General features: G+C 35.3%; 2 protein-coding genes across 2 annotated transcripts in view; both read right to left on the bottom strand.

Moving 5' to 3' along the window:
- myo7aa (myosin VIIAa) overlaps positions 1-13,375 on the bottom strand; it is a 62,847-nt gene extending 49,472 nt beyond the window's left edge. The window contains exons 1-2 of the mRNA XM_067389909.1: positions 13,179-13,375; positions 8,527-8,617 (exon numbers count right to left, since the gene is read on the bottom strand). Of these exons, the coding sequence (XP_067246010.1) occupies positions 8,527-8,544 (18 nt within the window). The 5' untranslated portion in view covers positions 8,545-8,617; positions 13,179-13,375. The remainder of the gene's footprint in view (positions 1-8,526; positions 8,618-13,178) is intronic.
- A 1,637-nt stretch (positions 13,376-15,012) lies between these two features.
- capn5a (calpain 5a) overlaps positions 15,013-27,882 on the bottom strand; it is a 29,901-nt gene continuing 17,031 nt past the window's right edge. The window contains exons 4-13 of the mRNA XM_067389895.1: positions 26,822-27,030; positions 26,478-26,670; positions 23,926-24,119; positions 22,309-22,386; positions 21,331-21,526; positions 21,126-21,248; positions 19,216-19,412; positions 19,013-19,134; positions 17,935-18,071; positions 15,013-16,501 (exon numbers count right to left, since the gene is read on the bottom strand). Of these exons, the coding sequence (XP_067245996.1) occupies positions 16,319-16,501; positions 17,935-18,071; positions 19,013-19,134; positions 19,216-19,412; positions 21,126-21,248; positions 21,331-21,526; positions 22,309-22,386; positions 23,926-24,119; positions 26,478-26,670; positions 26,822-27,030 (1,632 nt within the window). The 3' untranslated portion in view covers positions 15,013-16,318. The remainder of the gene's footprint in view (positions 16,502-17,934; positions 18,072-19,012; positions 19,135-19,215; positions 19,413-21,125; positions 21,249-21,330; positions 21,527-22,308; positions 22,387-23,925; positions 24,120-26,477; positions 26,671-26,821; positions 27,031-27,882) is intronic.

Here is a 27,882-nt window from a genome sequence, read left to right as displayed (position 1 = left end):
GTAAGCACCTATTTATGAGGGTTATGCTGTATCTGTCCTCTCAGAACAAGACATGAAGTGAACCCGCTGCCAGGTCTTGCTCTGCATGCATGACTGCACTCACTCACTCACTCACTCACTGAAGGGGAGTGTCTGTTCTGTTGGCCCCGCCTACTTTTAATTCTCTTTGAGTGGGTGCATGGAAAATGTAAATTTAAACACAGAAATGCATTGCCATTTTACATATTACATTTCAAATTGAATATTTCTACACATATGCTTACATAGTGCAGAGCCATAGAGAGACAATATCTCTCTATATGACTCTGAGTGGGTGAAGAATGAAACGGATGTCATTGGATAGGCATTTAAAGGGTTAGTTCACCCAAATATGAAAATAATGTCATCAATTACTCACCCTCATGTCGTTCCACACCCAAGACCTTTGTTCATCTTCAGAACACAAATTAAGATATTTTTGATAAAAAGAAAAAAAAAAAGAACAAAATAGCAACTTTATTCAACAATATCTAGTGATGGGCGATTTCAAAACGATGCTTCATGAAGCTTTACAAATCTTTTGTTTCAAATCAGTGGATCGGAGCACCAAAATCACATCAGTAAACGAGGCTTTTTTACATCATAAGTGTTTTGAAACTTCAGTGGTTCACGTGACTTTGGCAGTTTGATACGGAGCGAACCATTGAATCGAAACAAAAGAATCGTAAAGCTTTGAAGCTTCATGAAGCAGTGTTTTGAAATCACCCATCACTAGATATTGAGGAATAAAGTCGCTATTTTGTTATTTTTGGTGTACAAAAAGAATTCTCGTTGCTTCATAATATTAAGGTTGAACGACGGTAGTCACATGAACTGTTTTAAATACATCTTTAGTAGCTTTCTGGGCGTTGAAAAAGGGAGTGTTATTGCTGGCGATGCAGGCCTCACTAAGCCATCGGATTTTATCAAAAATATCTTAATTTGCGTTCCAAAGATGAACAAAGGTCTTACAGGTTTGGAACGACATGAGGGTGAGTAATTAATGACAGAATTTTCATTTTTGGGTGAACTAACCCTGGAATAATCAGACTGGAATGCATTCATTAATCAATGCTAATTAATTAAGAGCCAGAAAAAAAGATTGGTTAAAATCATTGTTGTTATTGTTAACTAAAACTATTAAAAATAGTTTTTTATTAATTGAAATAAAGCTGAAATAAAATAAAACAACTATTAAATGAAAAACTTAAAGGGATAGTTCACCCAAAAATGAAAATTTGATGTTTATCTGCTTACCCCCTGTGCATCCAAGATGTAGGTGACTTTTTTTCTTCAGTCGAACGCAAATTAGGATTTTTAACTGCAACCGCTGCCCTCTGTCAGTCAAATAATAGCAGTGATTGGGAACTTGAACAATAAGAGTCGAAAAAATTTCCATAGACAAATCCAAATTAAACCCTGCGGCTCGTGACGGCACATTGATGTCCTAAGACACGAAACAATCAGTTTGTGCGAGAAACCGAACAGTATTTATATCATTTTTTACCTCTAATACACCACTATGTCCAACTCCATTCAGCTTCCGGTGAGTGAGGTCAGATCGCGCTCTGACAACGGTAGTGATGTCTCGCGCTCATTGAAGTATATGGGCGAGACATCACTTCCGTCTTCAGAACGCGTTTTTTGACCTCACTAACAGGAAGCTGAACGAAGTTGGACATAGTGGTGTATTAGAGGTAAAAATTATATAAATACTGTTCGGTTTCTCGCACAAACCGATCGTTTCGTGTCTTAGGACATTAATGTGTCGTCACGAGCCGCAGGTTTTAATTTTGATTTGTCTAAGCAAGTTTTATTTACTGTTATAGTTGAAGTTCCCATCTACTGCTATTATTTGACTGACAGACGGCAGCGGTTGCAGTTAAAAATCATCATTTGCGTTCGACTGAAGAAAAAAAGTCACCTACATCTTGGATGCACTGGGGGTAAGCAGATAAACATCAAATTTTCATTTTTGGGTGAACTATCCCTTTAAACTTAGAAAAATGTCATTTATTTTATGACAAAGTACTGAAGTTCTAAAGTTACTAAAACTGAAATGATAATAAATTACTAAAATTAAACCAAAATTAAAATGAAAACTACAATATAAAATAAAAGCTATAATTTAATAATAGTAAAATACTATAATATTAATATTAAAATTAATAAATACTATAATAATATATAAATAAATAATATTAAAATAACAAAAAATACAGTGTAATGGAAAAACAAGGAGTTGCTCCATGAAATTCATGTAGGGTGAATCTCACAGTTGCAAAGACTGTCAAGAACAAAACCCAAAATCATAAGAAAAATATAAGAAAAAATAAATAAATCATATTTCTCATAATAAGTAAAGCCTATAAATGAACCATTAATATTCTGTGAATGTTTTGACATTATTTTCATAATGATTAAGCACATTTTCAGCTAAATGCTCACTCTCATCTCGTACATTTGAGTTTTTCCTCATTAATTTAAATGATAATGCTCATTAGATTACATTGTTTAAATTACATGATTTAAACAATATAAAGGCAGTGATGAATAAAGTACTTTACAATTTAAATGTATTTTTACAGAGTTACAAACAATTTGCAAAATATAATGTTTTATTTTTGTCCCTGTAATTTTGGTGTGAATATCATCTGGAAATGCTCTCATGAGATCCACTTTTTATGATTTCTCCCTCACAGGCAATCCTACTATTCTGAAACAATACATAGCATCTCTTGTTTATGCATATTAAATGTCCTATTTGCACCTCTTTAATGCCTTTAATCCCCAGCCTTACCTGTACTAATGTGGGATACTTGTAACTCAGTCTGCGTGTTCTCACATCTCTTCCCTGTGCTATGTCCCCCTTCATCTCCATTACAACCCCATTCCAAACACACAGTCCTGTTACGGCATCTGCTGACCGCTAACCTCTCGTTTCAGTCTGTGTTCTTTAAGCTGATATAAATCTTCACAAGTGTTCGTTCCACTGTGGCATTCAGGGGCGAGATCCCTCTTATGAATCCCCTGTGAATTTATCAGCCCCTGAATGACCACATCCTTGTCCTAAAAATGAGGTCCTGTCAGCAGCAATTAGAGACACAGAAAGGCAGATGAGACGAGTTTTGTGTTCTGTATTCATGAGGTTTGCACTGCACTGACAGATTCTACAGACATAAAGCCAATGGACCAGCAACTTTCCAAAATAACCTACAATAACCCTTCAGAATAACCCTTGTTACTTCAGCTGTGTTTACAAGTACATTGACCATGCTGGACAGAGATTTTTAGATGTCAAAGTACAGTATATAATTATAGACTTATAGAATTGTAAGACTGGGGCTAGTTGTCACACAAAGATGTTGTCTAAAAGTAAACTTTTTTTTTTTAAAGTATCTTTTTCAGTAAAAAACAAATGCTTGTTTTCTCTAGCAGTGCTTTTGTATGTACATATTTACTAATTACTCATTGAAAGCAATGCCATAGAAATATACAGAGCTACCACAAAAATGGAAGTTCAAACACAAAATTCTAAAGATGGCTGCGCGCTTGTTTCTCTCAGAGGTTCTCTGGCGCATAAGGTGTATAAAGAGAGGTCTGAACTTTTCTTAGGACAAGGGTAATTTTTTCATAGATGGCAAGTTGTCACATTTGTTTTAGCCAATATTTTGTAATGTCAAACAATTTTTAATTACATTTTTTGTTAGCCACAACAATGGACAATTGTTAATAAAAACACACAAAAAAAAAAAACAACATTTATTTATTTACACTCTAAAAATACTGGGTTTTTTCAACCCAAAATTTGGTCAAATATGGACAAACCCAACCGTTTGGTTAAAGGGATAGTTCACCCAAAAATGAAAATTTGATGTTTATCTCCTTACCCCCAGTGCATCCAAGATGTAGGTGACATTTTTTCTTCAGGCGATCATAAATGATGATTTTTAACTGCAACCACTGCCCTCTGTCAGTCAAATAATTGCAGTAGATGGGAACTTCATCTATAAGAGTGCATAAACCTTGCTTAGACAAATCCAAATGAAGCCCTGCTGCTCGTGACGACACATTAATGTCCTAAGACACGAAACGATCGGTTTGTGTGAGAAACCGAACAGTATTTATATCATTTTTTACCTCTAATACACCACTATGTCCTACTCCGTTCAGCTTCCGGTGAGTGAGGTCAGATCGCGCTCTGACAGCGGTAGTGATGTCTCGCGCTCATTGAAGTATATGGGCGAGACATCACTTCCGTCTTCAGAACGCGTTTTTTGACCTCACTAGCAGGAAGCTGAACGAAGTTGGACATAGTGGTGTATTAGAGGTAAAAATTATATAAATAATGTTCGGTTTCTCGCACAAACCGATCGTTTCGTGTCTTAGGACATTAATGTGTCGTCACGAGCCGCAGGGTTTCATTTGGATTTGTCTAAGCAAGGTTTATTCACTCTTATAGATGAAGTTCCCATCTACTGCTATTATTTGACTGACAGAGGGCAGCGGTTGCAGTTAAAAATCATCATTTGTGATCGACTGAAGAAAAAATGTCACCTACATCTTGGATGCACTGGGGGTAAGCAGATAAACATCACATTTTCATTTTTGGGTGAACTATCCCTTTAAATTTTTAATTTGAAAATGTAACCCAATGGTTGGGTTTGTCCAGTTATTAACCCATTCCAATTAATTGTTTTTACAGTTTCAATTTACCTGAAAAGCCATTAATTATATATATATATATATATATATATATATATATATATATATATATATATATATATATATATATATATATATATATATATATATATATATAGACAACTCTTAGCTTTTGCCCTAGCTGCATCTAAACTTGCACCTGAACACGTTACCGATCCATATTAGAACTGCACCAACATTGTATATCTTCAAATCAAAGTTAAAAACATACTTTTTCACTAAGGCCTATGACTTGTGATGTTGTTTGTTGTCTGATGTTTGCTCGGTTTGTATACATGTTTTTATTAGTCTTTTATATCATTGTACAGCACATTGGTCAATGGTAGTTGTTTTTAATTGTGCTTTATAAATAAATTGAGACTCGAGACTTGAGATATATAGCATCAATAAACAACAGGTATAAGGTGACAACTTATAACAATATGCACTATCTGGTTTCCTTTTCTTTTTTAGTCCTGGTCCTTATCAGTGGAAAATGTTTTTTTAAGCTGCAGTCCGCAAGTTTTGTCTCTTTGTCACCATCTCTGTTTAAAACCTGCAATTGCAGTTATTTGTGGAATTATCATCTTTACGTGGGTTGTGTATTGACATGGCTCCTCAGCGTGGATGAATCTAATGTTTGCTGTCAGTAACTACATCGGTGTGGATACTGTACTTCTGAATCACAGATTCTACGTCTTTGAAGTATGACCAAAATAAGAATTTTCACCGGAAAATGTCATCTGAACAAGTAAGTAACATGTCTGACACTTTTGTTCTGACCAACTGAGGAAAAAAGCATTACAAGCACACTGCCAATGATGATTAAATCTAACGATCGCTTAGCTCGGATCATTTCAAACCGTGCAAATTATTATTGTTATATTTTGTTCTCAAATTGTTAATGTAAACAACATCAGCATTGCATGACTTTGTGTATTAAGTGTGTATTAGTGTTACCTGTAGATTTCAATTTCTGTAGCTACTCCGGAGTCCAAAGTCTTTTGCTTTTTGACTATGGGTGAATCTCCAGTTGTCACTTGATGATTGTCATTTGGACCTTTCTGGATTTCAATCCACCATCAAAATAAGTTTAATTATTGCAGCTGCTGTGAGAAAAGGCTATAAATGATCTGCTACAGCAGCATCCTCACATGCCATATAGCCTACTATCTGGGACTCCTTCTTTATGTAAAAAGACGTGACACAATGACGCAGAGATGAACGGCTGCATGCTCGAATTTACCGCGGAAACCCACCAGTACCAATTTTATTATAAAGTATTATTACAAGCTTACCGTTGTGAATCGGGCTAATGTAAGGAGATAGTTTTGAACACTGGCTGGTTATGTACTTGCTCAAAAATTGATTTTGTATCATTTTTAACCAAAAAAAGTTACGGACTGCAGCCTTAAAACTTTAAGGTTACTTAAATCTTTAAGGTTTGTGTTTATATAGAAAAAGACCTCCACAAATAAACCAACTCTGAGAAGTATCACAGTAAAAAGTGTGACAACTGTCCCCACAGTCACCTACACCACTGTTTTGTGGTGCTGAGCAACTGCGTGATTGGGAATGAGATTCAGGCTTTGAACTGGAGAACATAATCTGTCATTTATCACAACATCAGAGGGTCTTTAAAAACAATATTCATTGTGGAAAACAACACAGTCTCAACTCGAAGGGATCCAAACAACTTCTCTAATCAGAAGAGCTCTATTAAAGATGTAAATGAGACAAATTCACAACATGCTGAGAAACCAATGCAGACTGACATATTAATGAGGGCAGAGGTAGCGTGTGTGGTACTGAGACCCTGATCAGATTAGAGATAATTAGTTAACAGCATTTACGTTTCTGCTCCACTGAAGCAGCTTTATTTCTGGACCGAGTGTTTACATGTGTCTTAATGTCAAACCAATTGATGTTCCCACCCGACCTGCACAGGCACCAAAGAACAACACACGTTCACAGACAGGAAGGCACTAGTTAACACTTGTCATGAAATAATACAAATTATTACTTTTGAATCCAAAATATGTAATGAATAATATTTCTACGAAAAGCATTTATTTAAAGACAACCTATATAAATACCTCTTTTTACAAGATGTAATATAAGTCTCTGCTGTCCCCAGAATATTTGGGAATACCCCAAAGATCATTTATTAGGCCTATACCATGTTGTAAATGCCTATTTTTGAGTGGAAGGAAAAACATGCTGTTTTCGTGCATGTATCTCTAAATGCAAATAAGCTGTTGCTGCTCCCTGCCCCCTATCCAGAATAGCAATGTTTACAACTTGTGCCTCAGATACTCTGCCAAAAACTAACAAAACATCATCTCTATCGCTGCCACGCTCACGTTACATTGCAGTTCTTTTTTATCATGAAAGTTTATTTTTGGAAGCACTTAAAGGGTTAGTTCACCCAAAAATGAAAATTCTGTCATTTATTACTTACCCTCATGCCGTCCCACACCCGTAAGACCTTTCGTTAATATTCGGAACACAAATTAAGATATTTTAGTTGAAATCCAATAGCTCTGTGAAGCCTACATAGGAAGCAATGAACACTTCCTCTCTGAAGATCCATAAAGGTACTAAAATCATATTTAAATCGGTTCATGTGAGTACAGTGGTTCAATATTAATATTATAAAGCGACAAGAATATTTTTGGAGTGCCAAAAAAACTAAATAACGACTTTAGTGATGGCCGATTTCAAAACACTGCTTCAGGAAGCATCGGAGCACAATGAATCAGCGTGTCGAATCATGATTCAGATCGCATGTCAAACTGCCAATGGCTGAAATCACGTGACTTTGGCGCTCCGAACTGTACTCACATGAACTGATTTAAATATGTTTTTAGTACCTTTATGGATCTTGAGAGAGGAAGTGTCCATTGCTCCCTATGGAGGCCTCACGGAACCATCGGATTTCAAGTAAAATATCTTAATTTGTGTTCTGAAGATTAATGGAGGTCTTACGGGTGTGGAACGACATGAGGGTGAGTAATAAATGACAGAATTTTCATTTTTGGGTGAACTAACCCTTTAAAGGTGCTACAGAGGATGTTTCGTTTTATACATTTTTGCAATATTACTTGAAACTGTCTTTACTAACTGATAAAAGACTATTTATTAGGTGCACTGAAAGGAATAATACATCATCTGTGCACGAGGTAGGGCCTTAAAAACATCAGCCAATCGTTTACGCGATCATCACGTAAACGATTGGCCCTCTGGCTTGTCAATCACTGCCGTGACGTTCCTTGTGAGAGACGAGCGCGGCTGCGCGCTCCAGTAACTTTCCACACTCCACAGGCACTGCATACAATGTTTTTGTCAGGAGACAGGAGTAACAACTGCAGATTATGAGTTACCTGCGGTGAGTCCGACATAATGAATCCACTAACAAGACACAGCGAATGCCGGTGGTAAACAAACACTCGTGTTCCAATACTCGTGCACAAGTTTTGGGAGGCGTTCCCTCGAAATGAGCTGTGAAGGAGGGGGGTTGTTCTTACGCATGCGCTCATTTCAAAAACTCACTAGCAGTCTTTGGTTTCTCAGTCGACGAAAAGATCCTCTTTAGCACCTTTAATTTTGCAAAATAGGTCCCCTTATAGGTTATTCTTTATTGAATATGATCAACAGGTGTACTAAATAATTCAATAAAAAATAAATATTTTATAGTTTCTCATACAATTAAAGAAATTATCCATCTCTCACACATGTGGTCCTGAGAGTTTGTCCATGTGTGGCTCATGACACATTTAGTGTTTATGGAGAATGTTTGTGTACCTGCTGTAGAATGACCATGACTGTGCTGTTTGTGTTTCCTCCTGTACATCAGATGTCGCCACACGAGACCCTGAGAAAGAGGGTCATAAGCCTGCATGTATGAAAACGATAGAATATTAATAATACTAGAAAAAAAGTTTAAATGGACTGCAACACGGCTACTACTCACAGTTGTATTGACCATTAAATAGAAATTGAATATACTGTCAAGCACTGAAAGTCAGATAAACATACACAAATGAAATATTTTAAAATTGGCATGAAATGGACATGGTTTCTTCCCTTTTGTAATGTTTTCTATTGGTGGATCTCATGTGAGTGACAGATTGTCCCGCCCTCATGCCAGTAAACATGTCAGAGAAGATAAGATGTTGCTGCAAGAGGGAGGGGAACCCATATTTATTTCATAATAAGTATACTTCAAATCCATTAACGTATTTATTGACATATCACTTAAGCTTTACTGATATAAAATTATCATTAAACTTTATTTGGAGTATTTCTATATTACACAATGCACATTTCTTAATATTATGCCTAAAAAGTGTTTTAAAATCACTATTAAAGGGTTAGTTCACCAAAAAATTTTTGGTGTTTACACCATATCGTAATTACTGTAACTACAAGATTCTGGTTCGTAATAAGCATTCACGTCCTCGTAGAGCTCGTAATTACAGTTTGTACGCTAGGAGTTTTCTGAAAGCTCCCATGTGTACCACCTGACCGCTGTAGATTAATTTAGGCACTGATAGTGGTGCCAAAGAAACGCATAATTCCCAGTCCGAGAATTACGGTAATTATGCGGTGGCATAAATGCAGCATCAGTACTCACCCTCATGTCGTTCCAAAACCCATTTACGTCCAAATGCCAGTTCAGTATTGGCTGACGCTGTTCACGTGAGCAGAAAAATTGTTGAATAAAGTCGTTATTTTTGTTTTGTTTTTGCGTAAAAATTATTCTCGTCACTTCATAACATTAAAGTTGAACCACTGTAGTCACACTGACTATTTTAATGATGTCTTTAGTACTTTTCTAGACCTTGAATGATGATAATTACGTTGCTTTCTATTGAGGATAAAAAAAAAAACTCTTGGGTTTCATAAAAAATACCTTAATTTGTGTTCTGAAGATGAACAAAGATCTTACGGGTTTGGAATGACATGAGGGTGAGTACTTTATGACAGAAATTTAATTTTTGGGTAAACTAACCCTTTAATAAGGATTTTATGATCTTTGTATAATATACAGTAAGACGTTTAAAGTGTACCTAATGTATACAAGCAATAGTATCAAATAATCAAATTATGTTCCAAATGTTCCAATTTCGCAGACTTAGTTTAGTATACCACAAGTACAATTGCAGGGTATTTTTATTTAACACATAAATATGTAAATAGTATACTTAGCCCAAAATAAATTCATTTCAAATACATTTTATTTTACTTTTTTTTCACTAGGGAAGTTATTTTGATTAAAGATTTTGAGGGTATGGATAAATCATTTTATAATAAATATTGCAACATTAAAAATACATTTAAAAACAAGAATTAGCCATTTAGATTTCATGGTGACTTTAAAGGGATAGTTGACCCAAAAATGAAAATTTGATGTTTATCTGCTTACCCCCAGTGCATCCAAGATGTAGGTGACTTTGTTTCTTCAGTAGAGCACAAATGATGATTTTTAACTCCAACCGCTGCCGTCTGTCAGTCGTATAATGCATGTCAATGGGAACTCCATCTATTAGAGTAAAAAAAAAAAAACATGCACAGACAAATCCATCTGAGATCTCACACACCGGATTCTCAAGGCAGTTGGACATAGTGGTGTATTAGAGGTAAAAAATGATATAAATACTGTTCGGTTTCTCACACAAACTGATCATTTTGTGTCTTAGGACATCAATGTGTCGTCACGAGCCGCAGGGTTTAATTTGGATTTGTCTGTGCATGTTTTTTTTTACTCTTATAGATTGTGTTCCCATTGCCATGCCTTATACAACTGAAAGAATTCAACGGTTGGAGTTAAAAATCATCACAAAAAACAAAGTCACCTACATCTTGGATGCCCTGGGGGTAAGCAGATAAAAATCAAATTTTCATTTTTGGGTCAACTATCCCTTTAAGTCCTTCAGTACTAGACTCTAGCCCTGCATCTCAATCAGCTCCCTAGGTCGTGAATCAGTATCATGTACATGAATGTGGCTGATTCCCTGATTAGTGCCCTGACCACTGAACTAGGGAGCTGATTGAGACGCACCCTAGGTCTGGTTTGTGTTTCGTCATTTACTGCAGTCATGCTGATTTAATGACTGTTATTCAATGGGACACACAACACTGAAATACAAGCAGACACACACACACACACACACACACACACACACACACATGTTTGTTTTTGTGAATTGTGGGGACTTTCCATAGACTTCAATGCATTTTACACTGAACAAACTGTACATTCTATCCCCCTACCCTGCCCCTACCCCTAAACCTAACCCTCACAGGAAACTGTGCAAACTTTTACTTTTTCACAAAAACTCATTCTATATGATTTATAAACCCATTTACATTGTGGGGACCGCTGGCTGGTCCCCACGATGTAGGTGAACTCAGGTTTATATTACATCATGGGGACATTTGGTCCCCACAATGTAATATAAACAAAAGCACACACACACACACACACACACACACACACACACACACACACACACACACACACACACACACACACACACACACACACACACACACACACACACACACACACACACACACACACACACACACACACACACAAACACAAACACACAACACCTCTGCTGACATTTAGCTTTTAAGAACCTGGTGAACAGAAACAAATAATAACCAAATCAAAAGCAAGAGTAGTAAATTAAAGTGCATAAAAAAGGAAAAAAATGTAAAAAAAAAAAAAAAAAAAAAAAAACAAGACTGCAGATGCTGAAAAAATTCTCATGCTAAATTATTCAGCTGTGGGTGATCTGCTTCACATTTCCTCTATTTAACTTCCCTTTGACAACAGCTGACCTATGACCTCCTGATAAACATGATCGCTTTAACCCATATACAAAGACAGAAAATCTATCTATCTATTTTAAGTAACTGAAATGTTTTAGTTACCCTGATCCAGACCTGTAAGTCTAGCTGGTTAATCTGGGCCGGACACGCAGGGGCGAGCAGGATAAATGTGCTGAATAGAGCGTCATGCACATGGACATTAATATTTTACTGTCTAATTAAACCAGCTGACGTCTGGGAATAAAGACTCTGGATGCACAGGAGAGGAGGAAGAGCCCGGAAAGGGGCTAATAAATACGGGACAGGGTCTGTGTGTGTTGATGAGCTACCACACATTTCGTTTCATTTCCCCTCACAAAAGTACAATGGTGATACCATAGTATCAAATATCAAGGTACTTTGATATGTACCATAGAAGTGAATGATGATCATATTCATGCACCACAGTATTTACATTTGAACTAGAAAACAATGGAGGGGTGTCTATTATTTTTCTAATTGACTGAACTTCCTTGAAGGTTCCTCTCTGATTACATCAGGGTTGTGTTATACATCCATTTAAACCACTACAACGATGCCGCCTAAACAATTTATCAACACAAATCAATTAATCATTTCAAACTATGACCTAAACCAGTCTGCAATAAAAAGCTAAAAGAGCAAACAAGTTGAGAACTCCTTGTAAAATGAATTTTACTGTCATTAACATTAAAACACACTCATGGTTCTTGTTTCAAGCACAGGATATGTTTAAATAGGGATCAGGCCAAATTAAGAACATCTTAGTCCAAAATCCACAGGGTGCCAATCTGATTTCTGTTCTGACCAACGACAGGACAGATTCAAGTGGCCAAATAAAAATCTCAAAGCCAAAAATACCCATAAAGGACTATTTTTAGATCCACAGATTTATCTTTCACTGTAACAATGTAACAAGTTACAGCAAAGAACACTCTAAACATGATATTTACACTGCAAACGGTGGATTTCTTATGTCACGTTTTATATAACTATACTGGCTTCAAATATCAATGCATAATTAATTAGATGCTGCTGTCATTTTTTGGCAAAAAAAATCGGACAAGCCGGAGGCCAAACTAAATGCTGAAAAGCAAGAAAAACATGCAAACCACAATGAAATCTGTGCCTCGTCCTTGAGAAGACGCTGTAATTTAGCATACATCAGATAAAACACTCCAATTTCACTGCGTACAGTCATCCCTATAAATCTAAGAAACACTAACTGTTTGTAAAGGCTGTGATAGTGACTAGAATGTTTTGGGAATAATGCCGTTTTTTGCATTAAGGAAACATTTTATTGGACATTATTAAATGTAATTACTACATCATGTTATTTACAGATTTACTGATCCATAAACATGTATATAGCATCACTAACAGAAAAGTACCATGTTTTTGGACATGTACAAGGGAATTACCATAGATTCTTTTAAGTACCTTGACTTGGAGTATTATTTTAATACCATGATATAAAAATGGTAATTATTCAGTACATATATAATAAATGAACAAACAAACAATGGTTTGAATACAAACACGTTTTCAGTAACAAGATTTAAAGCTACATGAAGGACCAAACACTGGCCACTCACCACAACGCAGGAAAGACTCTCTTTTGTAGGTTTCCAGACATCCACACAGGTGCGTCAGATGAAGAATGACTGGAAGAGGAGCACAGGCCTGTTGTGTCACCTTCTAAGTGTGACACCTGCCTCCGCTGCTGTACGAGAGGTTACACACTCTCCTCTCATTCACGGTCACTGATCCTTCACGGGGAGGGAGGAGTCAGGACAGACAACCACGTAATCAGTGACAGGAGGGAGCAGGCGGCTCAGTGGGGGGCAGAGAGGTTACACACACACAGACATGCAATCTTTCATTCGAAACGTTCTCAAGATATGTAAGAGATACACTAAATAAAAAGATGTCCAACAATCAAACTCTCAATGCAAATGAACAGCCAGTATTATATATGTGACTGTATTATTGATGAAAAGGTCACTGCTTTCCAGGCCATTTGGTTTGTGATCTGAAGTTTACTGCAATGAAAGCTGAAGACGACAAGTTGATTCTCCAGAATGCCTCTGATAAGTCTATTGTGGTGCATTTACAGAGATGTGCATGCATTTTTTTGTGCAAGTCTGCCATATTCATTACTTTGTAAACAAGGAGTTATACAAATAATGAAATCAATCATTATGAACAAGTCAAGTCCAAGGTATACTACCGGTCAAAAGTTTAGAATAGTTAAGTTTTATTTTTCTTTAATATTTTTGAAAGAAATTATATGAATTATGATATACATTTATTTAATCAAAAATACAGTAAATACAATTTAAAATAACTGTAATTCTTGTTGCAAAGCTGAATTTTCAGCATAATTTCACCAGTCTTCAGTGGCACATGATTCACCAGAAATCATTTAAAATCATTAAAAATATCTTAATTATTCCAAACTTTTGAATGGTAGTATGGTTACAAAACAGTACAAATGATTAAAGGGTTAGTTCACCCAAAAATGAAAATTCTGTCATTTATTACTCACCCTCATGCCTTAAGACCTTCGTAAGACCTTCGTTAATCTTCAGAACACAAATTAAGATATTTTAGTTGAAATCCAATGGCTCCGTGAGGCCTCCATAGGGAGCAATGAACACTTCCTCTCTCAAGATCCATAAAGGTACTAAAGGTACGTTTCATGAGTACAGTGGCTCAATATTAATATTATAAAGCGACGAGAATATTTTTGGAACGCCAAACAACACTAAATAACGACTTATTTAGTGATGGCCGATTTCAAAACACTGCTTCAGGAGCATCGGGGCGTTATGAATCAGTGTGTCGATTCTGCTGTTCGGAGCGCCAAAGTCACGTGATTTCAGCCGTCGGCAGTTTGACACGCGATCTGAATCATGATTCGATACGCTGATTCATTGTGCTCTGATGCTTCATGAAGCAGTGTTTTGAAATCGTCCATCACTAAATAAGTCGTTATTTTGTTTTTTTGGCGCTCCAAAAATATTCTCGTCGCTTTATAATATTAATATTGAACCACTGTACTCACATGAACCGATTTAAATATGTTTACTTTATGGATCTTGAGAGAGGAAGTGTCCATTACTCCCTATGGAGGCCTCACAGAGCCATCGGATTTCAACTAAATATCTTAATTTGTGTTCTGTAGATTAACGAAGGTCTTACAGGTGTGAAACGAAATGAGGGCAAGTAATAAATGACAGAATTTTCATTTTTGGGTAAACTAACCCTTTAAGTACGTGTGTGTGTGTGTGTGTGTGTGTGTGTGTGTGTGCGCGCGCGCGCGTGCGCGTAACAGGTTTTAAAATCCCCAAATCAAGTTTTACATGGTCATGCTAAATTGTGCATGAACAAAAATTACAGGCAAATAACTGAACATTCAAATAAACTTTATTTCATTGTGTGAAAGTGAGAAAAACACAATCAAAATATACAAAAAACATCACAGATTATGGCTAATCTTTGGCTATTTTACCCGTTCTGATAAGGCACATCTATTCATCTGTAAAGAGACAACAGGCACTGCATGGAAAGAAATGGTAAAAATTAAATTAAGACAAAAAATGAAAATAATTCATAGTGATTGTAAAATGGCACAGTTGTAAAAAGTATCTTGGCATTTTGTATCAAAGGGAAAAACTTTATGATGATATTTTAGTTTTATTTTAGTAGTTTATGATTATCATTAGTGTGTGAAGAGGTATAAAATGACAAAATCTAAATATTTATATAATGTATAATAAATATGTATTTAAACAAAAAATAAGTACATAAGTTTTGCATGTTACCTTTTGAAAGACAATTAAAAGAAGAATAACGAAAGGCAAAAACCCACAAGCTGAGAGTGACGTGCTCCTCCCTTTCCGATGTCATACTGACACCTGGTGGTTATAATTGGTCTTTACGCTGTGTAGATAACCTCTCGAGTGGTGGATAACGTATATTGTAAACAATATTTATAGGAGAATATTTGTTTAAATTCATAAGAAACAGCTCTGTTTGGCTCTAAAACAGCTTTATACACATTATATATTGGCTGTTCGTTAAACGGATATTTTTGTTCATATGTCTGTCTGATACCTTCACTTTGAAGACCATGTTAAACATAAATCCTGGATTCTGGTAAACACTGGATAAAACACTACATAATTTGGAGAAATGGTTCCTTTCACAAAAGCTTGACAAACTTGGCACAGCTTCATAAAAATCAACACAGGATTATGGATAACATTTGAAGGAGAAAAAAAAACAAAACATAAGAAATGTCCTCCTTATTTAAACATTTAGTGTAAACAGAGATTAAACAGAAAGTCCTTTACCTTCCGTTACTGATTGTTTGGTCAAATCTGATTAACATGCAGATATAAAACTGAAATTCATTACTACATATCTGAACTAGCTTACCTGAATAGTTATTAGTGGTATTAGATAAATGCATATACAGCATGCTATTTCATATACTGATATAGATGCATATCCTATAATATCCAGATATATATACATTTCCAAGACAAACACAATGGGAAGCACATAATACCAGAAAATGACAGCTTTTAGGTGTAAAAAGTGCTTGTAAACAACTACATTTTGCTTCCAAGAAACATTCCCAAAAGAAAAAAAAGCATGTAAATATATGTAATACACCACATATAGTACTGTACGATTTACCACAGGAACAGCATGAACGCGAGTGACGTCAGATGTTGGTGAGGACGTCGCTGGTAATGAGGCTCACCGAGACGAGACCCGGGAGGTCATTGTTCTGCCGGTTTCCTTTGTCCCGCAGGTGAAGTGTGTGAAGCTGCTGCAGGTCAGACAGGTCACCGCTCAAGGTCGCCTGACCCATGAAAGAATCCTTCAGAAGGTTCTTGTTGTAGATCTGATTGACACAACAGAAAGGTAAACAAAGACTTGAGGCTAACTGGCAGATTACAGACGGGAACATGATGGAATTGATTCATCATGACAATAGCTGTTTTCATCCACCTAATTTTATGTGAATTTTGGAGTATCACAAACGATGGATAAAAAACAAAAACAAAGATGCACATAAATTCTAAAAATGCACATAAAAAAAAACATATGCACTCAATGGAGGCTAATCATTTTTTATCCGATAAGAGGTATCACACAATGTTAGCGTGGTCATTTTGAAATGCCTGAGCCAAAGTGTGTCATGTGAACGATTTGGTTTAAAGGATTAGTTTACTTTCAAATTAAAATTTCCTGATAATTTACTCACTGTCTTTCTTTCTTCAGTCGAAAAGAAATTAAGGTTTTTGATGAAAACATTCCATGATTTTTCTCCATATAGTGGACTTCAATGAACCCCAAACGGTTGAAAGTCAAAATTACAGTTTCAGTGCAGCTTCAAAGCGTTCTACACGATCCTAGATGAGAAATAACGCAAGAGAAATCATCACTCATTTTCTTAAAAAAAAAAAATAAAAATAAAAAATTATATACGTTTTAACAATAAATGCTCATCTTGAACTAGCTCTCTTCTTCTTCTCTATTTGAATTCCAGCAGTGTAGATGCTGCTAAGTGTATTACTGCCCTCCACAGGTCAACGTTTGAACTAAATTCTCATATACAATATGCTAGTGCAAGTATATAACAATTAGTTCAAACTTTGACCTGTGGAGGGCAGTAATACACTTAGCAGCATCTACACTGCTGGAATTCAAATAGAGAAGAAGAAGAGAGCTAGTTCAAGATGAGCATTTATTGTTAAAACGTATATAATTTTTTATTTATTTTTTATTTTTTTAAGAAAATGAGTGACGCTCTAGCGTTATTTCTCATCTAGGATCGTGTAGAACGCTTTGAAGCTGCAATGAAACTGTAATTTTGACTCTCAACCGTTTGGGGTCCATTGAAGTCCACTATATGGAGAAAAATCCTGGAATGTTTTCATCAAAAAATTTCTTTTTGACTGAAGAAAGACAGACATGGACATCTTGGATTACATGGGGGTGAGTAAATTATCAGGAAATTTTAATTTGAAAGTGAACTAATCCTTTAATTCCCCTCCAGAACTGTTTCATACGATTGCGAAACATGGATAACATGACAGCTTCTAATCCGTACTTATGATGCAGGAAAAAAGAGCCACAGTGGCTTTCCCATTTGCGCCAACAATTGCACCATTTTTATTACATATTTTGAGCCAGTTTCCCAGGAAGTGTTGATTTTTTTCTCTTGGTCAATCAGTGGGATTGTAAATGTTTTATGCTATTTTCCAATTTTCCAAAGTTAAATTCACAACTTTGGATGCAAACATCTACAAACAATTCCTAAAAGATTATTACCTGAATGCGGATAGGCTCTTTTGGCTTCTTCCTGTAGAAAACAGCCTTCACATCAAAGTCTGGGCTCTGTGTGTCTTTGTGCACTGATGAACGAACCTTCTCTCCCTCACAGCTGATGATGACGTACGGGTCAGATGCTGAAACAACAGGAAAATCAGCCATTCAAAAACATCAAACTACTTTTGGGTACATTTTTTCAAAAATACAAGATCTGAATGCACTTATTTTCAATTACAATGTTGGTAACCGTCTTATTAAAAAGCTAAAATTCTTCAAATAAATATAGTAAAAGTAGTTTGGCATTGTGTTGTCATGTGACATGCAAATCCTGATATAGGAAATGACATCACAGAGCACAGTGTCATATGACTATGTGTCAAAGTTTCTTAAAATATCAGATAATGTGATATTTTATGGTATCTCAAGATTACTTTAAGTTGTAAAATGGTATACTTAAAAAAAAATGATAAAACCACATATACAATAAAATTATTTATAATAATATAAATTTGACAGATCAAATGTTTTTGAAGGGGAAAAAAAAAAAAATGTTCTTTTGCACTTTCTATTCTTTAAAGAATCCTGAAGAAAACTTATCAGTTTCCATAAAAATATGAAGCAGCACAACTGTTTTCAACACTGATAATAATATGAAATGTTTTATTCAATGTGACATGTGAAACTGAATACTGGAGTAATAATGCTGAAAATTCAGCTTTGATCACAGAAATAAATTACATTTTAAATTTAAATCACATAGAAAACAGTTGTATATGTAATACATTTCATTTATATGTAATATTTCATTTCAATTTTCAATATTACTGACCAACTAAATGCAGATTTGCTAACAATAAGAGAATTTAAAAACAAAACAAAACAAACAAAAAAAAAACATTAAAAATCTTACAGACCCCAAGCATTTGAGTGCTAGTGTACAGTGACATGCATTTAAGTTGTCAGAAAAATATTTTATTGTTTAATTGGTAGTTATGAAATATGTGGAAGGCACTGTTATTCAGAGCATTTCTATAAGCGGTATTGTATACAAAAACAGAAAGAACATGACATTACTTACATCCATCTGAGTCCTGAGCCTTAAGTCCGTCTGCTCTGTGGACGTACACCTGTGTGACCAGCTTTGGATACCCACAACACCCCGTCCAACACGTCTGGGGCGGCTCGTCTATTGTCAGCTCCCTTAAAACCACACAATCTTCATCGATACATTCACTATCCATAATGCAAAAAGAAAAGAATGTATAATATATTATGTATTACTTGCAGTTTGAAGGTACATCCGTGAAGATGCGCAACAGGAAGTCTCCCTGCAGGTGGGGGTCAAAGGTCGTGGGAATGATGACATAGCGGCCCTCCTTCAGGTCTTTGCGCAGAAAGACGCTGCGGGAGTTAATGTAGACGGAGCTGCCCACCGTTTTCTGAATGGCATGCATGCGGTATATCCGGTTGAGCTCGACCTATCAGAGAACACATCAATCAATATTCCTGTGTGTGCAAGTGTGCAGTCTCCTAATGTCTTTTTCCCATTGCGGTCATCTGATGGAGTTTGGGTTCCTTGCCACTGTCACATTTCTGCTAGCTTAGTTGGGGTTTAAAATACTTCAAATTCAGTAATATTATCACTTTCACTGCACTGACACTATTGGATGAGAACAAAACTTGAAAACTGAATTGAGCTATATAATGACACTAATTTTGAAACGTCAACACTGTTATTGAACTGTGAACTTTGTTTCTCCATCCAAAGCTGCTAATTTAATGTAATTGCAAAATTATAATATTGCAGATTTGTGAATAAAGCAAAGTTTCCAACACATATGTTCAAGAGAACCAAATATTCACATCCTTGGAAATTGGCACAAAATATCTGTAATAAAAAAAATGGAAGTTTCTTCAGTTGGGAAAGCCACTGTATCTTAATTTTTGTACATCATTAAATATTTGCGCCTCAGAGCGTGCTGACGAAATGCTGTCTTGTCATCTTGCATTCGGATGCCTGGTGTTTGGGAATGCAATAATTTGAGATGGTTCTTTCTGGGATGTCATTATACCAACACTTTGTAGACTCCAAGTTGGGTTGAAAATGGTCAAACCCAGCGATTGGGTTGTTTTAACCCAGCAGTTGGGTTAAATGTTTGCTTGGTAGTTTTACTTAACTCAACTATTGTTTAAAATTGCTTACTTAAAATTAACCCAAAATATCTTGAAAATTTACATTTATTAATATGTTTAATTAAAATGAACATTTTAATTTAATTTTAGATTCATTTTAAGTCAGCCATTTAGTCACTTCCAAACAATAGTTGGGTTAAATAAAACTACCCAGAAGGTTGAACAAACATTTAACCCAACAGTTGGTTTAAAACATCCCAATCGCTGTGTTTGTCCATTTTCAAACAAACTTGGGTTGTTTTTAACCCAGCATTTTCTGTAATTTCCTAAGAAGAGATGCAGCTGAATGCATATATAAAAGATCACCATAATCAATTAGAGATAAAAAAGGTACTCTCTATTTTCTTTCTAACCCCATAAGGGAAACATTTTTTAAACATAGGGTAAATATTTAGGCCTAAGCTTCTTCAACAAGTTATCAATGTGTACGTTAAAAGCTAATCTTTCGTTAAGCCATATACCTAAATATTTATAAGAACGAACTCTTTCAATAGATATACCGCTGTTATGTTAGAATGAGTTTGACTAAAAATCATATACATTGCACTGACTCAACCTGAATATTGTCTTTTTAGAGTTGCTTTATGGCAGAGTTTGAATTTGTCATTGATTCTGCTACACTGAAAAAAATTATAAACGCAACACTTTGGTTTTTGCCCCCAGCTGAACTCAAAGATCTAAGACTTTTTCTATGTACACAAAAGGCCTATTTCTCTCAAATATTGTTCACAAATCTGTCTAAATCGGTGTTAGTGAGCACTTCTCCTTTGCCGAGATAATCCATCCACCTCACAGGTGTGGCATATCAAGATGCTGATTTGACTGCATGATTATTGCACAGGTGTGCCTCAGCTCATGAAAAATGGGGGCAAGAACAAAAGTGTTGCGTTTATAATTTCGTTCAGTGTATTTTCCTGTATGACTGTTATGAAGCTGCTTTGAAACATTCTGTATTGTATAAAGCGCTATACAAATAAAGGTGACTTGACTTGACATACCTTTTGGATATCAAAGCCGATGGCCATGTTCTCTCCTTTGCCTTCTTTGGATTGAGCTCTCTTGTCCTGCTGCTGTAGGCAGATCAAAACTTCATCCTCTGGCTTTGTCACGTCAAACACGTACTGAAAACCACAATGACACGCTCTTCAGTACACGACTCATCTACACAACAACAACACACGCAATTGTGAAGGAGTGTCGCACCTGTGGGTTCTGGAGGAACGTGGCTTTGTGGTTAATGCAGCCTCCAGATCGGTTCCTTAAAGGGTCGTCGTGGCGACACCAGGAGCCTCGCATCACTTCCTCATCCCAGGTCTTGTGAATGCTCAAGTACGATGTATTAATCAAGCGGCACAGAATCAGGTCTGTGAAATACTTAGAGAAGTCGTCAAAATTCATCCTGAGAAAGGAAAGACAGCAGGACGATAAAGAAAGGTCATGAAAAGAAAGGTTTTGAGGAGTTTCAATTTGAGTCAACGAGTTGATTCTAAAGTAAAAGGCTGCATACTTTACATACATATAATTCAGCTATAAATGAAAGTTAAACTCTTTGTAGTACAGCACCTGTGGCATGCTGTTGATTATCACAGAAAATATCAACTTGACGCCTATTTTGGAAATAAAAATTTATTAAATGAATGAATCAATAAATACATTAAATAGGATATTACAACAGAATAAACAATAAAATACACATTGTTGTGTTTATTCACAAAACATTACGCATGTTCAAATATAACTAATGTAATAAAATTAACTTATGTGTAAAAAGATGTATATTTTAGAATATATTTTTGAAAGTTGTAAATTGAGTAAATTTTAAAAGAAAATATTTCAGTCTTTCTACATCAAAATTTCACATTTAATTTAACGTTACCATTTCTTTGTAAATATTTGTTAAATTTACTAACAATTTCACTATTTTTTTTCAGTGCTCCTGTCATGACCATGTAAACCCAGTAACTTTCATGTGCCAGAAAAGGAGGATCATTTTTGCACTGAAGAATTAGTGTAAATGCTTTAACAAAATACAAGCTTTACGCTTCTGCTTTTAAATCCTTTTTAATGCTCTACTGACAAGCTGAAAGATGCTAAATTATTTTCTGTGGTAAATGACACCATGTCACAGATAGAGTTGAAGTTGGTGAAACACAGCAAAACCAGTCCAGATATGAATCTCACCAGAACTCGCCATCATCCTCCACGGTCACACCCAACCGCTCTCGCTCACTCTTACTGACTTTCTTCCACTCCTCTGAGCTACAGACACACAGAGATGGATTCAGAAACAACATAATAGTGCGCAATTCAATTTCCACTGTAAAAAAAGAATAATAATAAACCAACTGACAAATATGCCTGCTAATGGCGCATTTCACCAGTGGCTCTGGTAACTGAAAATGTTTGCTTTTGCATTATGAAAGTTTAATTTTGCCCCCATTTATTGTTTGATCCCAGATTAATTTGGTGGGGAAAAAAAAGAAAAAAAAAAAATAGTGGCAAGGAATTAAGAATTCCTTAATTTTATAAATTTGTTCCCTTGTTCAAGTCAATTGTAGCCACATTGTAATAATTCATTCCTTTGTTTTAGTTAAATCAAAACAAGGGAATGAATTGGTACAAAGTGGCCACTAAAAAGTATGAATTAAATGTAAAAATGTATGACTCTGTACTACATTAAAATATAATTTTTTAACGGATTGGCAATGTAAGCATGATAAAAATGTAAATACATTAATATGAAGGTTTAAAGGTTTAGTTGACCCAAAAATGAAATTTCTGTCATTCAAGGTCCAGAAAAGCAGTAAAAACATTTTCTAACTAAAATGGTCAATGTGACTGCAGTGGTTCAACCTTAATGTCATAAAGCGACAAGAATACTTTTTGTGTGCAAAAGCAAAAAAATAACGACTTTACTCAACAACATCAGATGTTCCGAAGATGAACGAAGGTCTTAAGGGTTTGGAACGACATGAGGGTGAGTAATTAATGACAGAAATTTAATTTTTGTGTGAACTAACCCTTTAAATGCATGTTATTAGGTCCCAGCACCAATGGTTTTTGGTTGAAGACCCCTGATTTAGGTCATTCACTCTCACATTTAAATCCCAAAACCTTGCAATGTGAACATGGTCAGCATAAACTCAAAGACAACTGCTGTATTAGCATGAACAAAGAATGATTTAATGCACCTTTACAATGCTGAAATATGACACCTGATGTTCAGTTTGTCCTCCAGTAGGAGGCAGCATGAGCACACAAATACACATAGCGATTAAAAAACTCACAATCTTTGGTTTCAAACAAAGCGTCTCTGTGTCAGCACATTTCCTGTTTTTCCATAGCTTCCTTTTTCTTTTTTACATGGTTGCCTCATGCATTATGTACAATAATGTTTATACTTTATTCATATTTTATTTATGAAGCATGTTTTGATCTAAATTATTTCTCTTCCTAATTGTTTAGGAAATGTTAGTATTAGGCAAATGCCGTCTACCAACTGGGAAATTTGTTTATATGATCATTTGAAGTGCTTCTGGTGTCTCTAGCCTTAAATCAAACTATTTACATCAGGGACGGCCAGGGAAAATTCCAGCTTAAAATAAGGCCAAGTTCCCTTTCCTATTGCACAAACAACGTTGACAGTTCAAATGCAGAAAACACGGTAATTAATTTAGTCTTCTGTAGTTGTGCAAATTAATTCTGGATGCTGGAGACATGTTTAAATGTGAACCGTTTGCTTTAACGATAAACCACACACTCGACAGTAACACTAACAGCTTGCAGATGTTCACATACCTGTCACTCCAAGCTCCATTCCACTCTTTCTGGCCCCAAGGGTTCCTCATACGGATCATGGAGAGCTTCTCTGATTTGAAGAATGACAGCAGGCCTGTGCCCAGACGTACCTTACGTACATCAGTTACAGCGTACGCGTGACCTTTGACCAGGCCGCAGTCTAAACGGGCTTCCATGTCCGCCTGAGTAGTCGCCTACGGAAAAGAGAATGAAAACAGTATGACAACATGAGACCGGGCGACATGAAAGTTGTGTTCATCACATTTCTTATTGCATTAAACACAATGAGTTGATTCTGAAGTCTTGATTCGCTGTTACATACTTCACATACATATAATTCAGCTTTGAATGAAAATTCAACTCTATGCATAGTATCTGTGGCATGCTGTTGATTACCACAGAAAATGTAAACTTTTTCCAATACATTTTGAAAAAACTAATACTAAGTACTGTACATTTAATGGACGTCTATGGGGCAGGACATTACATCAGAATACCTAATAAAATACACACTATTTTGAAATTTATTTATTTTGTACAACACATTATGCATATTCCAATTAGGGCTGTCAAGAAATTAAAATTTGTAATCTATTTAAATTACATGATGTAGAGATTAATTAATCATCAAATTTGGCTGAGAAATTACCACCAAAGATAAAGCCATTATTGTGCAAAGCATCAAATAGACATTACAAAAAGTAGCTTCAGAAAGAAATATTTATTTGATTCAACATAGAAATTATTACACAAACTTTTGGACCATGAGGTTGAGTAAATGATGACTGAATTTTCATTTTTAGGTGAACTATATTTTTAATTTTTTAATTTTATTTATTTTGTTAATTAATATGGAAATATGAAATTACTTTTAAATTATACTCTAAATAAGAAACTTAAAAACTACCAGTAGGTGGAGGTAAATGTATTAATGATTAAGTCCTTGATTCATTCATTCATTCATTCATTCGATTCATTCAAATGGCTAATTCATTCAGGAGTGAAGTAAATGTTTCGTTGAATCATTTGTTCACTTGGTTCGTTCAAAACGTAGATTCCGAAATGAAACACTACTGTGTGTTGTCTTTATATTTTTGTTAGCAAAATTGAGCAAAAACAGACAGTATTGTGTCTAAAATAACACAATATTAACTTGTTATTTATTGAACTGTTGTATAAAATCAGTATCGCATTTGCACTTGTGCAATTCAGACAAAAATGGCACTCGTGTGATATAGCTTCACTATATCATATGGTGTAAATATGAGACAAAACCTCAACAGGGGACAGTTTTTGCCCCCATATCTTGAATTTTAAGGTCATTCCAACGTCATCCTATAGGCTTCATCACACAGTGAGTTGTTGCCCTGCATCACATTCATCATCAATCAACTGTATGAAATGTCAGATGACCTACGTGGGTCTGGGGCGGGGCAAGTGCGTTAATAATTTTAAACACGTTATTTTTTACCGTAATTAATTAATCTAATTAACACGTTACATTGACTGCCTTAAATCCAATACGATTACTGCAATAAAAATGTTTATGCTTTTGTTCATCACATTTCCTATTGCATGTCACTTGATATTAAAGGTGCCTTAGATTCAAAAATTGAATTTACCTCGGCATAGTTGAATAACAAGAGTTCAGTATGTGGAAATGACATACAGTGAGTCTCAAACTCCATTGTTTCCTTCTTATATACATCTCATTAGTTTAAAAGACCTCCGAGGAACAGGCGAATCTCAACATAACACTGACTGTTACGTAACAGTCTGGATCATTAATATGTACGACCCCAATATTTGCATATGCCAGCCCATGTTCAATGCATTACACAAGGGCAGCCAGTATTTACGTCTGGAGCTGCACAGCTGAATCATCAGACTAGGTAAGCAAACAAGAACAATAGCAAAAAATGCCAGATAGAGCGATAATAACTGACATGATCATTGATATCATGATATTTTTAGTGATATTTGTAAATTGTCTTTCTAAATGTTTCGTTAGCATGTTGCTAATGTACTGTTAAATGTGGTTAAAGTTACCATCGTTTCTTACTGTATTCACGGAGACAAGACTGTCGTTATTTTCATTTTTTAAACACTTGCAGTCTGTATAATTCATAAACACAACTTCATTCTTTATAAATCTCTCCAACAGTGTGTAATGTTAGCTTTAGCAATGGAGCACTATCAAACTCATTCAGAATCAAATGTAAACATCCAAATAAATACTGTACTCACGCGATTAGACATGCTGCATGACAAACACTTTGTAAAGATCCATTTTGAGGGTTATATTAGCTGTGTGAACTTTGTTAATGGTGTTTAAGGCAAGCGCGAGCTCTTGGGGCATGGAGCACGAGATTTAAAGGGGCAGCGTACCTTGAATCGGTGCATTTATAATGATAGGCAGTTAAAAAAAAAATTTAAAAAAAAAAAAACTATGGGGTATTTTGAACAAACTTCACAGACACATTCAGGGGACACTTAAGACTTATATTACATCTTTTGAAAACATGTTCTTCGGCACCTTTAAACTAACTCACTCTAATGGAGCAGCTGATCAGGCCTCCTCTGTCGTGGACTTTCAGAACCCGCTCAAACAGCTGATGACGGGCCTCCTCCTCCTGGTTAAACTTCCCTTCCAGCAGATCCACGGGCTCAGATACACCGCCAGTGAAATCCACCAGAGCATCAGCTGTGTTTCCACCATCCAAAGCCTCATAACATCCACATAACCTGATGAGGGATCAGATAAATGAACCAGTTCAGTGAAGGACATCATTCTAATATGCTCAAGAAACATTTATCTGAAATAACCCTCAAAATATATGCTAGTTTCATTCAATAAGACAGTTTTCTTTCTGTTTATTTTGGTTGTGGTACTTGCTTTGAATAGGCCTTCTCCACCAGAGCACTCCAGAACTCATTACTGTCGTTGGAGTGGCAGTAGATGAGCTGCCCGTTTGCGGTTGGCAGTCGGTCATCAATGACGACGTCTACCCATTCCCCAAAACGCCAGAACCGAAAGTGAAAAATCCCAGCATAGCTCTCTGGTTTATCCTTGTCCCATTCCTGGTCCTTCCAATCTGGAATAACCTATAAAAAAAATAATAAAAAATACTGGAGTCAACTAACCTAACACTGCCAGACCTGAAAAATATGGTGAATAAAAACCTGAAATTCATGGAATTATAGGAGCTTATGGGTGAATCAAATGATAGAATATGCCCAGGTCATATTTCACTCCAAATCAAAAGAAATATATTTTTTTGCTTAAATAATTGTTTTACTAAAAATTAACCCTATTTTAAGTGCTGTTATTTTATTTATTACAATATTACAATTATTATTATTATTTTAGTATTTATTAATATTTGGAATTTAAATTTTCATTTTAGTTTTTAAGTAATTTTAAGTAGTTTTTCATCTAATATTTATTTTATTTCAGCCTTATTTCAATTACAGAAAACAAAATGTAAAAGTTTTACTTTTAGTTAACAATAAAACTGATTTTAAGGACACCTAAGACCTCTTTTTGTACATTTTAGGCATTTTTTTTTCATGCAATTACTAAAAACTCATCTCATTCTATAATAATCAACAACAAAAATAATAATATGATACAGTAAATAAAGAATAATAAAACACTATTATCAATAAAACAATACTAATACAATAATAAAATACTATTAATATAAAATACTATTATATCTCATAGTATTTGTTATACTGCATTCATGCCGATTAAAAAAATGTATTTACTATATTTGGATTTTTGATATATGACAATCTAATGAAAATAATAATACAAAAAAAAAAAAAAAAGAAGTCAAATGTCCAGATGCATTATGTTAATGACAATGTGGGGTTAATTGTAAATAAATGTTGTTAATCAGATGTATATATAAATGATCAAAAACCAAAAACAATAAAAAATCCTTAAAGTTT

Source organism: Chanodichthys erythropterus, chromosome 7 (assembly GCF_024489055.1).
Source record: "Chanodichthys erythropterus isolate Z2021 chromosome 7, ASM2448905v1, whole genome shotgun sequence".
NCBI classification, from domain to species: domain Eukaryota; kingdom Metazoa; phylum Chordata; class Actinopteri; order Cypriniformes; family Xenocyprididae; genus Chanodichthys; species Chanodichthys erythropterus.
This window is presented reverse-complemented; position numbering and strand designations above follow the sequence as displayed.